General features: G+C 35.3%; 1 protein-coding gene across 1 annotated transcript; it reads right to left on the bottom strand.

Moving 5' to 3' along the window:
• Positions 6,646–7,821, bottom strand: LOC104759548 (F-box/kelch-repeat protein At4g29370-like). The gene has a single exon (XM_010482456.1). It carries the CDS (start codon positions 7,819–7,821, stop codon positions 6,646–6,648), a length of 1,176 nt encoding a protein of 391 aa, XP_010480758.1.

Raw genomic sequence — 13,011 nt, 5'->3', positions numbered from 1 at the left:
ATGCCACTGCGAGTGCAAGGGTGGTTCTGGTTCATCTAGATTCGGATTCTATGATGTCTTCTATTATTATATATTTAATCTTTCAACCATTTACTCTGGATCTGTATTATTTCCCTATTGCAAAGAAGGCCTGATTTGCTTTTAAGACTTGGTCTAGAATGGATTTCGGGAATACAGGTACTTTGCTTTGCTTCTTTGAGTTAATTAGTGATCCAACTGTTTCCCAAGTAGCATTTGTGTCTCTCTTTATATGCATGTGATCTTGGAGAAACTTTCCAGTTGGTGTATCAGTTAGCAGAAATTACTATTGGTTTGGTGATACAGTTACAGACCGCAAAAAAAAAAAGCCATTTGAAGAAGAGAATTTTGTATAAGTTGCTCTTAGAGTCCTAAAACAACAAATCTATGGTGTGTGTAGGTTATATCATCCAAAGTTATCATAAGTAAAAAGCCATACATTCATGTTTAACTTTTTTGGTGATTGCTATTTGCTAGCGTTATATCCACTATGAATTCAAGGATTACATCGTTTTTTACAACAAGAAGATCACTCACACCATCCCTCTCTCTCTCTCTCTCTCCAGCTCTCTTTCTCTCCTTGTGAAAGCGCCCAAAGGCGGCTTAGTCAACGAAGAAGCAGAGGCCTCTGTTTTTTTCAGTTACGTGACTACCCTAAACCCTAACGACTTCACACGTGTCGACGACAGTGTGACCAATTAGGATGTAGAGACTCTGTCTCAGTCAGCATTTTCACTTCATTCCTTAAGTCGAACCTTCTGCCTCCTTCAATGTCTTTGGTACACTTCAGTCAAAACTGCTTTTATTCTTTGGTTTCCTTAGCCACGTCAGCTAGTGGAGCCATCAGAACTGTGTTTTAATCGCTTGTACAGGGTGGACCAATCTTAGGTGATTTTGATGGAGGTATATTTTTTTCCCATGTTATGGTTTATCAGTTTATGTCAATATCAATTCTACAACTAACAGAGAAAAGAATCTCATCACAACGTTCCTACTTTCGCATCCTTTTATCCAGTGAGGTTTGTTTTATCACCAGTTCCATCTTGCCAGGGAGATATTAGTTTTAATTTTACCTCGTATAAGGTTTCACAGATGCATGAATCAAAATTATAAATATTGCAGCTATAGACTTTTGTCATCACATATATATAGGTGGACTTACGCTGATCCACCTTGGGCACGTATTGCTGCTCTTGTTCCTCACGTAGTATCTTGCGCAGAAGCGGGTGATGAAATTTCAGATAAGGTCTTGGCTTATGCAGCTGAGGACCGTATGAATTTCAGATAAGAGTCTAAAACTATTATACTAAACCCGTTAACGCCCGCAGGCTTGATGCCTAGATTAACATCACTAATTCTTCTTGACAATTTGGAGAATAATTCTAAATTCTTTGCAATTTATTTCATCAATTTAATTATGTCTTCTTCATCTCTTTGTGTTGTTAATTTTAATATGTGTGAGTAGTTCTCCTAATTAGGTTTTAGGGTTCTAAGTAGGAGATTTGATGATTTAATGGTTTAATTGTTTTTTGGGAATTTTATCTTCTTCGTGGTTCTTTAATTCATATGGTTTTAATGTTAGAATAATACTGATCACCTTGTTTTAGATTCTAGGTCTTTTTATGCATCAAAGTGTTCGAGAAAATGTCTGAACTAATATGAATTTAACAATATTTCTCTAACGTTTGGAAGTTGATGTACTTGTGTACTTGTTTGATAATGCAAATTTTATTAGAAGATGACAAATGAAAATTTAGTAATTGAGTAGTCAAATTTAGTGGTTAGTTCCTTGTAAGAGGATTAGTCAATTTCGTGTTCATTGTAATGACCCTCACCAAGGGCAAAAATCCCGAAACAAAAGTTCAAGGAAATGACTTGGGAAAGACTTAAAAAGAAAGGAGAAGAAAAACAAAAGAGAACGACCAAAAGAAGTCCGAGGAAATATTTGCTAGTCGAAAAATGACCAAGCCAAGACGGAGTGACCGGGAGTACGGCCAAGACCTTAAGAATGATCGAAAGTCGACGGGGTACACGGAGATTTGTCCGAGAGGTGTGTCGAGGTGTCCAGAAGCATTCGAGAGAGAGTATCAAAGCATTCGGAGATGACTAAGGAAATGACCGAGAGTGGCCAGAAATATCGTTGGTGTCCGAACGGTCGAGAGACTTGGCCGAGAGTATCGAAAATGTCCGGAAGGATCGAGAAAGTTGTCCGAGAGATCGAGAGAAGCTGTTTGCGTAATGCCGAGAGAACCGTTAAAGATCGACCAATGGTCGAGAGGAGTGCTCGATCGAGACGCGCATTGCCGAGAGGACCGATAGCAATTGACCGAATGATCGGGAGGAGTGTCCGAGTGAGACGAGACTTGCCGGAGGGACGTCGGAGGTGTCGGACGAATGATCGAATTTTTGGGAAAATTTTATTTCCTTAAAATTTCGACCAATCAAAAATGAGAAAAGTGGATATTAAATTAATCAAAAAGAGAAGATAGTGGAGGATTACTTTAAGGAAGATTAATGAGGATAATAGAGGATTAATTTAATCAAGGAAGATTAAGGAAGATAGTTGAGAATAATAATCAAGAGGAGATAGTGGAGCTTAGTAGAGAATTAAAATAATACAAGGAAGAATTAGTGGGAATCAAGGTGGCAATCCAAAATTCTCCCAAGTGTTGAGCATCATGCACAAGAAGAAGAAGGGAATCGCATGCATTCATACATTAAAAGGAAAATCCTTAATGATCGATCAATGATCAAGAAGGATGCTCGATCAAGCGAGTACTGCCAAAGGAAGCCTATGACGATCGACCATTGCTCGAGGGAGATGTTCGTATCGAGACGAGAATTATCGAAGGGATCGACAGCAAAGGACGAATGCCGAGAGAAGCGTCCGAGCGAGACCGGTAGATGTCGAGAGCATCGGACAAGAAGTGAGTTTTGCCACGAGAAAAAGAATTTGATTCCGTTCAAGAAAATTGACCAATCAGATTTATTGCATGCTCATGCACTAATAAAAGGATTTACATGCACTAATAAAGTGGAATTAGTGGACTAAATGGCGATTAACTATTGGGGAGTGTTAATCACGCCTCACATGCAAGGAGGGAGGAAGACACTTGTCAAGGCGCACTAAGAAGAGGAAGAAAGGACTCGCGCCTATAAATAGAGTGGGAATGCTCTTCATTTGCCCATTTTCTGCAAATTTTCTCTCATCTCACTTAGTCACTCAAAAGCTTTTCTTTGTGGAGAGACTGCCGAGAGTTTGTTGAGAGATTTTTGAGAGATTGTGTCGAGAGATTGCCAAGCGAGCATCGAGAGATCATCGAGGAGAAGAAGAATTGTGTCGAGAACGAGTTGTCAAAGAAAAGAAGGACTTGTCGAATAGATCATCGATCAGTACCGGTGTTAGTGTCGAAAAAGAAGGTCAAGAAAAGACGACGGTTGTGTCGAAGAGCGATCGAGAGCGAGACGTACTTGCGATCAAACTTAGTCGAGAGTGAGTCGCGGTTTTGCTTGAGAGGAGTCGAAGCAAAGCGACGTTTGCGGACGTAGAAGCAGGGAGCTGTTTGACGCGAAGGGGAAAGAGTTTGTCTGATCGTGTGGTGCGGTGAAGTCCGGTAATCATCGTTGACGCGCGAGAGGTGAGTCTGTGGTAATGCATGTAGGATAGTTGCATGTAGAAATGGTTTAAATTGATAGCATGCGTAATATGGTAGGATTCATCTTAGTGAAATGTTTAAATGCACATCTAACATGAATTACCATGCGAATGAATTGGATGCATTTTAAGTAAGATGGAACGCTTAAAATTAGGATATAGTTGCATGCATAATTGAACCTAGATTTACTTGAATTTATTCTTGTTTAAAATCCGGTTGCATGCATGATTAAAGGATTAAATATTTTGCATTGTATTGCATAAATTTAATCGAGATTAGAACATGCTTAAATGAACCTTAGGGATTTAAATGATTAAATCGAACAGGTTGCATGTGAATTTGGACTTAGGGATTTAAAGGGGTAAATCACAAACGGTTGCATGCATATTAGAACTTGTTGCATTATCCTGCTTAAGTTGCTTATATTGTTTGCATGCATGTAGAATAATCATAGGTTGCTTGATTGCATTCTTGCTTATTGATTGATTATTGCATGTTTTATTCTTGCTTGATTTCATGCTTGTGTGCTTGATTAATCGTTGCTTGAATTATTGTGGTGTGCTTTATTTTAGCTTAGTCTCTTGAATTTGTTTCTCGAGTCTTGGCTAGGATAGTGTGATGATATTTCTGTTTCCAAAAGCGTATGTCTCGCGAGAGTTCTCGACGACCACTCGCGCAAGACAATGTTACGGCTGGCTAGCTACCAGTGTAACCGCTACATGATGATGTAGCTAATTGTGGGCTCATGTGGGTGAACTTTGTGGTCTCGGCATGGGAAGTGTTGGAACGGAACAGATTATCGATGGGCCCTAGGTGTAAAGAGTCTAGAGTATTCAAGTGTCCCTTGTTTATGTCTATTCGTCTTTGCATGTTGTGTGTTGTCTAAGAGTCTAGGATAGTTCAAGCATCCCTTGTTTATTCTAGTCGTCTTAGCGAGTCGCGTAGATGGTAAGAGTCTAAGGTGTCCAAGTAGTTCCTTGTTCCCTTAGGTCGTCTTTATCATAGTACAGCAAGTCTAGATCTTTCGAGTTGAGTCGTAGTGATCTAACCTCTCTTGCTTGTTTGTTGTTTTGCTTCCGCTATTGCTATTGTTGCGTTGCTTTGATAACTTGCTAGTTTGTTTCACTTGCTTGTTTTCTTTGCTTGCTGGGGTAGTCGGGTTGGGGAAGTAGAATCCTGTTTAGGAAGAAAAAGGGGGTACCCAGGCTCACTGAGTAATCTTAGATTACTCATGATATTATTTTGGTCTTGCAGGGAAGCCTAAGTGAGTCTAGTGTCGGAGCAAACGTTAGGGTACCGGATAGGGTTTTCTTTGTGTTCTTTGTAAAACCTATTTTCATAAATGGTTATGTAAATATTATCCGACTATCTTTATATATTGCTTTGATGACTTATTTTTGATGGAATATTTTATTAAAGTAATATATACGGTTTTCAGGAAAACATGGCAAGTTGCAAATGATACTCGGCCTTGTCCAGGCTGACACAACGCACCAGGCCACAAAGATTGCAAAGGTAGTCTTGGTCGTGGGAGGAGTTGTATCAGGGAGGACCGGTCGGGAAGTCTGCAGCTTCTGTCTCTCGACCGGATCACCCTAGTGCAATTCGGGGGCGTTACATTCATGTTCAAGAATGGTTGTCAATTGTTGATTTTCTTGTTTTATTTTATCTATTACTCATTTATCCCTGAAACACCCTATTTTCCAATGTGTTTATCTTATAAGTTAATCAATTTGTTTATTTGCATTTTTATTTACAATCTTGAAAACAAACAATATTTCGTTCACTTTAGCTATTTACGACTCTCGCAAATCTTTAGTGTATCATTGGTTCTTGTTGATTCGACCCTACATATACTGCCTCACGGTTAAGTGTATCAGGTAATTATTCGAGCAATCATCTCCCTTTTTCTCGTTAACCCTCAATTTACGAGGGCAAACGATTTGTCATCTATTGAGCCATGGTTTATATATTCCCTATACCAATTGATCTCATTGATTTCTTTGTTCTAACGCTTTGATTTCTTCTCATATCGATATAATTGCAGTTTACTTAGAGTTAATAATGTTTTGGATTTGGGTTCTGTAAAATATAGATGGTGAGATGAACAAATTCTCTATCAAATTTGAAAACCGAATGGCGTGGAATTTAGTGTTATTTTTTCGTAGGCTTATGCTCCGTTAGGGAATTCTCTATGGGCTTCATATGGATGGGTTAGGTTGCATCTATTGTACTCACATAACATCTCACATACACTTCGTTCATAATATAATCGCCTATAGTGGATCTTCTTCTTCGTTATTGTGTCAATAGCAATTTAAGTGGACTTTTGTTTGATATTTTGTAAAGCCAGCACCATCTCTCTAATTCTTGAATCTATTCTAAAATGTGTATACCACAAACTTAGCGCAATATGTATTCTAATGTTAGTCTTGTCTTCTTATAAATATATGTCATGTCGTGTGACCTTATTTCGGAACGTGCGTGTGATATAAATTTTTTGCCAACCATGTTCGATTTAGCCACAATGTGAACAAAGTTGAAAAGACTAACAACTTTGAATATGCGTCATTTTCAAATTTAGATGTTACTTGTTATTTTTAAACAAGAAGGGTTTTTTTCTAAAATAAGTGTTGACTCAAGTTGTAGGTTATTTTTGAAAAAGGTTTGTTCTATTCTTCCTCATATATTCTTATTAGTTTGCCTCGATCGATGCCTATAACAACTGAGTTAGTTAAAAAGATCGAATTAGCAGAGAAAGGAAAACTTGCTTACCAGATCAAAGTGCAAATGCTTAGAGATGGTCATAAATCATAATCTATCCAACCGTTGCAAAATTGCAAACTGAAATGAAAGCAATCAGCGAAAGTCATTCAACATTGTCATAGACGTATGGCGAAACCCACATGTTTACAAAAGCAAAATAATCACTCTAGAGTAGATCTACAAGTGACTTGAGACTTGAGAGTTATCAAATCGAAATGGCTAAACAACGCAAGTCATCATCCGAGTTAGGGACCGTAAGCACCACATCGACCCACTCAATCTTCCCGGAGATCTCCCTTCCATTATGGCATTTTTCCAGCGTAATCACCGCACACCAAATATTCTTCTTTTCACCAACAGACATATACCAAAGAACTGCGAGTTTTCCACCATAGTTAACTAATCCAACCATATTCTGAGCAAAAGTATTACTAGTACCCTGAGTACAACAGAACTTCATAAATGCTCCCAAACCGTTCACACCTGTCCACTTTCTAGACTCTACATTATACCATATGTATCCAATGTATGAGTAACAATATATCACATCATCTATCACGCACCAATATTTTAACCACCGATGTGTAAAGCTCCTCCTCTCTGCAACAGTCCATCTACCTTCAAGCACATTATAGATCCAACCTTGACGACGACAGTCCTTTACATATATCTTTCCTTCCACGGCATCGATACTCCAGTTATATGCTAACCTTACGTCAATGTCAGGAATCGTCGGTAGGTTTCTCCAAGTTTGAGTCTCTATATCAAACATTTCGAACCAACTTGAGTACTTGTCGTAACAAGTACAACCTCCTATCACGTAAATCTTGTCATCAAGAACGCATGCAAACGCGTTTCTCCTCTCCCTCGTCATGTTAGGGACATCCCGCCACGTGTGACTCCGGCAGTCATACACCCGAACAACTGAGGACGGTTCAAAGTTGTTATCGTACATGGGTGCACCGATCACGTATATCTCCGAACCGACCACTACTGTTGAATTTGAATATGGAGGAAAAGGATCGGATAAAGGAACAAAGAGATTTCCACTTGATTTCTCCTTGATCCTACCATCGGTTAGATTTCGATTAGGTTTGACCCAGAGACTGAACCAACGTGGATTGAAGGGTACGGTGGTAGACCGTAGACAGATATAGAGGCAACTCTCGGTGGTTACTAATCGAGATCGCTCGGCATAGAGCTCTGGAGAAGAGATGAGAGAACGAAAGGTCTTGGAGACAAGGGAGAGCGAAGGGTAATACATTTTAGAGATACGTGCGATGCAGTTCAAAGCGATTTCGTTTGGGAGGGATAAAAATGACTCACATGGTGCCGGTGGAAGGGGTTGAAGCGGCGACTCAGCTTCTTCTTCAGGGATCATTATCAGATCAGAAAAAAATAAAACGTAAAAGAAAATATTAATGCTGCAAAAAAAAAAAAAGGTAAAGGATATTAACACATTTCCATTCGAAAAGGGATATATTGTTACAATAGATTTTGTTTTCTGAATTTATAATAGACCAGATTAGGACCCTCGTATAGGTTTAAAAATCAATCCCTGTAATAAAAATAATATGAAATAAAATCAGATATTATGTTAAAAATAGAAATTAGTTATTTTGACTTTTTATTTATTTATTAATTAATTTTCATTTAAATGTTCTCCTTTCTTCTCAAATGTCTAGGTTCCTTAATTCTATGTGAATAAGATTATATTGAATGATAAATGCTTGGTTGTTGTATCACATAGTATCTTACTCAGCTCCATAGAAGACATGGTCATTAATCCTGACAAAATAAAATAAAAAAGACATGGTCATTCCATTCCCTTTTTTTTTTTTTTGGTAATAGCTCCTTCGTTCCTCATCTTTTGGATCTTTGACATAAATGTCTATATTATTGTATCACATATCTTACTCATCAGCTCCTCCTCATCTTTCTCCTTCTCTTCTTGAGTCTGCTCCACATCAATAAAGAATGCTAAAGAGAAGGAGAAACAAAAGAGAGAAGAATTGATGATGAGAATGGTGATAACAAGAAATGAAAAAGATAAGGAAGATAGAATGCCAAGGCCAAATATAATAGAGAAGCACATAAACCATTTAAAGGAAGTCTTAAGAAACTAGAGAAACATTAGAACCAACAAAAAAAAACAAAATGTAAAATATTGTGCTAGCTATATAAAAATTCAGAATTTTGGTCAAATTTTCTCTCCTTTTGAGAAAATTGTTTAAAACAAATCTTACACACTCAACATGTAAAAATACTTAGATTTATTAACCACAATAAATAATTATATTTTCTAAGCCAATTAGATAATCATGTCCGAAGCTACTAGTAATTAATTTCTTTAAAGTTAATAACCACTACAAATAAAATGGTCAATTGCACCAATTAATTTGAGTCAAAATTAGACATTGTACTAATTTCAATTACTCATTTCTAATGATACAAAAATTATAATTTAACATTGAGTAGAAATAATTGATGCTATTATTGATTTGTATTGCATCACTTCACTAAAAATGATGCAAATTTGGATCTGTTAGCATCACTTCACTAAAAATGATACTACAAATTTGGATCTGTTAGCATCACTTCACAATATTAATACAAATATAAAAATTTACATCATTTAAAAAACGATACAAAATTTCAATCAATAACAACTAATGCTAATTAAAAATTAAAAATCGCTTCTAAAAAATATTGTAAGTATTCATTTCATTTTTCAACGTCCCACATCGCTCCCATTAAAGAAAGAGACTTCATAATTATCTTATATATAATGACCTTGCACCGTTGGTGTAACATCCGTGTTCCTGAATTGCATTTTGGGCTGTGTTGATTAAACCAAATGAGTGGATTTTAATTAATTTCGGTTTAATTATTAGTTTAATTATCGGTTTAATTAAATCCTGGTTTAACCTAATTAAACCAAAGACCCCTAATTTCTCCTCTTATTGTCGACGCTTACTCTCGTTTTGTGCTACTGTCGACATTGTAATCAGAAAGAGAGAGAGAGCCTTGGTAGATTTGGTTTGAAAGAGAAAGAGATCAACAAAGCTTTGTCTTAGTAAGAAGGAGAAGGGAACAAAATCGTTAGGGTTTGGAAGGAAACAGTTTCGACATATCAAATCATTCTCAAAGGTAATGAAATTTGGTAGGTTTATTCCCAAGTCTTTCATCGTCATTCGCCTTTTTACAGAAGTAGTTTTGGATTTAAACTCGATGAGTTATTGGCAGTTTCGTGAGACACGTTTTCTCAGACGCGAGTTAGAACCATCGGGGATTGTAACTGAGATCTTGGTCTCGTCTGATTCCTGATCGGCACGAGATTTTGTGGGAAGCTTCGTGACGTCTAGGGCTAGCTGTTCACCGGAGGGATTTAATAATTAACGGTTGGTTTTTATTTTAGGGTTTCGTCTTTGAGACTGTTCTTTTCTGATGTTTCTGTCCAGTTCTGCTATAAATCGTTTTTGGTTGTGTGGCTTGTTATAGGGAATTTTTGGGCTGTTTCAGACGTTAGCAGAGTCTCAACTGGTTATATTCGTTGTTATAATCAGTTTGATAAGGTGAGTGCGTGACCATGAGCTTATCTAAGCGATTGGGTTGTATAACTTGTTTTGTGTGAAGTTGTGTAGGTGTGATAAATGTGTTATTGGATGTTCTGTTCAATGTCTGGTTTCTTATGTTTTATTTATGGTTGTACTCTTGATTTGCTTGTGTGTATAGCTCGTAGATGGGAGGATCGTCTCACTGGGTATTTCTGGTAATACTCACGCATCTCATTGTTTTTGTGATGCAGGTATTGTGTAGCGTGGAATCATGGCGATGACGAGGAGGATGATATAGGGTCTCGGTTGGGTGTTGTTGGACTTGGTTATATTGTTTATGCTGGAACCTTGGATAGAGTTATGCTAGGTTGATGAATAGAATGTTTAGGAATGTTATTGCATTGATGATGTGTTGGTTCTATATGTTGGTATGTTTCCGCTGTGCATATTGATTATTATTGGTTTAATGAGGAATTGTGGTTTGGGTGGTTTAATTAAGTAGTATGAGATGCTTAATTATGTATTGTACTTATGTAAAAAAAAACGGGCCAGGTTGTTTCAGTTGGTATCGTTCACAGCGTCAAAAAGTGTTAAATTTCGTATGCACTTATTACCCTAAACAAATATTATAGAATCATATTAGTAAATAAAATTAAATAATACTTATTTTGTAAAAAATATATTAATATTGTTTTATAAATTTTAACATCAATTATTTATAACATATATAATCACTTAACAACAATTAATATAACCAATGTAAATATTAATGTCATTTATATAAATTGATGCAAATACTAATATCATTTGTATTAACAAATGTATAATTAACATCATTTTTTGCAACTGATGCATAATAACATCAATTAAAATAATAATTGATGCAAATAATTATTTCAACCGATGAAAAAATACTTGATTATTTACCAAAAAAATAATTACTAATATTTTCTTAAAAGTTAATACACCACAACCACTACAAATAATATGGTCAATTGCACCAATTAATTTGTGTCAAATTTATAAATGATACTAATTTCAATTACATATTTCTAATCGATACAAAAATTATAATTTAACATTGAATAGAAATAATTGATGCTATTATTGATTTGTATTGCATCACGATACAAATTTGGATCCATTAGCATTACTTCATAGTATTAGTACAAATATACAAATTTACATCATTTGGAAAATGATACAAAATTTCAATCAATAACAACTGATGCTAATTAAAATTTAAAAATAGCTTCAAAAAAATCTTGACACCTTTAACACATAATCCAGAAAAAAAAGGTCCACATCTTTGGTACAATCCATCAAAAAAAAAGATAGCACAGAAGAAACCACTTACCACTTTAGTAGTAGCCTTAAGCTTGTGGGCTTTTTGGCACAAAATTTACACATTTTGGTTTAGAACCCACTCTCCTCATGAATCCACCACCCTTGGCATAAATAGCAAAGATATTATGTTGAATTGAAGAAACCATTTTTGTTGGTGAAGAATGCACAAAAAAAAAAGACATTTTCTCATTGGCTAATTTGATTTATGTGACTATTTGTTTAAAACCACCATACAACAATGGTGGCAATAGTTATTCCAGTAAGTCTTTCAAATTTTACCTTGAGCACTAGATCCCTTAACCAAAACCCACCCAATTTCAAACTGTTTCTTCCAAAAAATGAAGAACCCCCACAAAAATCTCAGGCTAGACGAGAACAAAACATATTATATTATTCAAATAGAAATACTAGTATAATTACATCACATTAAAAACATATTACGTTAACATATGTATAATTTTAGAAATACATAACGATATTATTATTCAAATAGAAAAAAAAAAACATAATTAACTAAACCATTTTCAAAATATTTAGTATATTATTATATCTATTCATTTTATTATTTTATATCTATTAATATTGTTACTTTTATATTTTACTTAGTTTAATTATATTATTAATAAAATAACTAAATAGTAGTGTTTAGAGTTGTGATGATACACTAAATTTGGTGTGATACTGTAGCATCACACTATAATAGTGTCAATTTTAGAATTCTGTTGGAGATATTTTAGTTCTAAAATTACACGAAAATAGTGTTTAGGAGTCCCATTAGAGTTTGGTCTAATAGTTTCATTTTGCATTAGTACTTTTTTGTGCGTCTGGTATTTTCTCTACTCACCGCCTACAACAACAATTAACGGAAAACAAATAATAAAATCTCTTTTGCTTTGCATACATAAATGATGGGAAAAACGTTTAAAAACAAAAAAAAAAGTTCCAATTCTAAATATATAAATTGCTTGTAATGATTTTTTTTTTTTTCGAATTTGTTATTTCCTTAACTACCTGTTATTGAGATTTATTATGCCTAGTTCCTTTACAAATGATTAATAAACGAAAACAAATTATTGAAAGCATACTTGCTATCCATCATATGCATCTTTTCAACCATATCTATAACTTTGTTAAAAAAAAAAACTGAAATGAAAAGACAAAGAAAAAACTGATTATGATGCCATAATATATAATATAGTAATCAGATATTGATTCCATGCATATGCATGTTTCAGCTTTAATACTATGAGAGAAATTCTGCCACTTCATTATAAGATCAATGACTCTCTTCTCTCATGGTACCGGAACCAACCGGATTTTGTATCTCATCACGATGTCGAAACTCGCGGCTGCATCTCCGAAAATTTCTTCGTCCATCGAACTTAGGTCGAAGTAGGTATTCCCATTCGAATCAATGATCCCGAAGTCGACAACGTTATCCACCAACCACCATTCAAAAAAAAAAAAAAACTCTTAACCATGATGAGTAAACCAAAGAGAATTAATATAATGTTTTCCAAAATCTGTTTTGAAACAAAAAACAAAACAAGAGCTACTTTCGTTGCTTTTTTATTCATTGGTTAAGGACCTTAAGGTCGATAAATTGACATAACGATAGGTGTTAGTTACTACTACTAGTAGTGTATTTTTTTTTTTTTTTTTTTTTT

The sequence above is a fragment of the Camelina sativa genome, chromosome 17 (assembly GCF_000633955.1).
Source record: "Camelina sativa cultivar DH55 chromosome 17, Cs, whole genome shotgun sequence".
NCBI classification, from domain to species: domain Eukaryota; kingdom Viridiplantae; phylum Streptophyta; class Magnoliopsida; order Brassicales; family Brassicaceae; genus Camelina; species Camelina sativa.
This window is presented reverse-complemented; position numbering and strand designations above follow the sequence as displayed.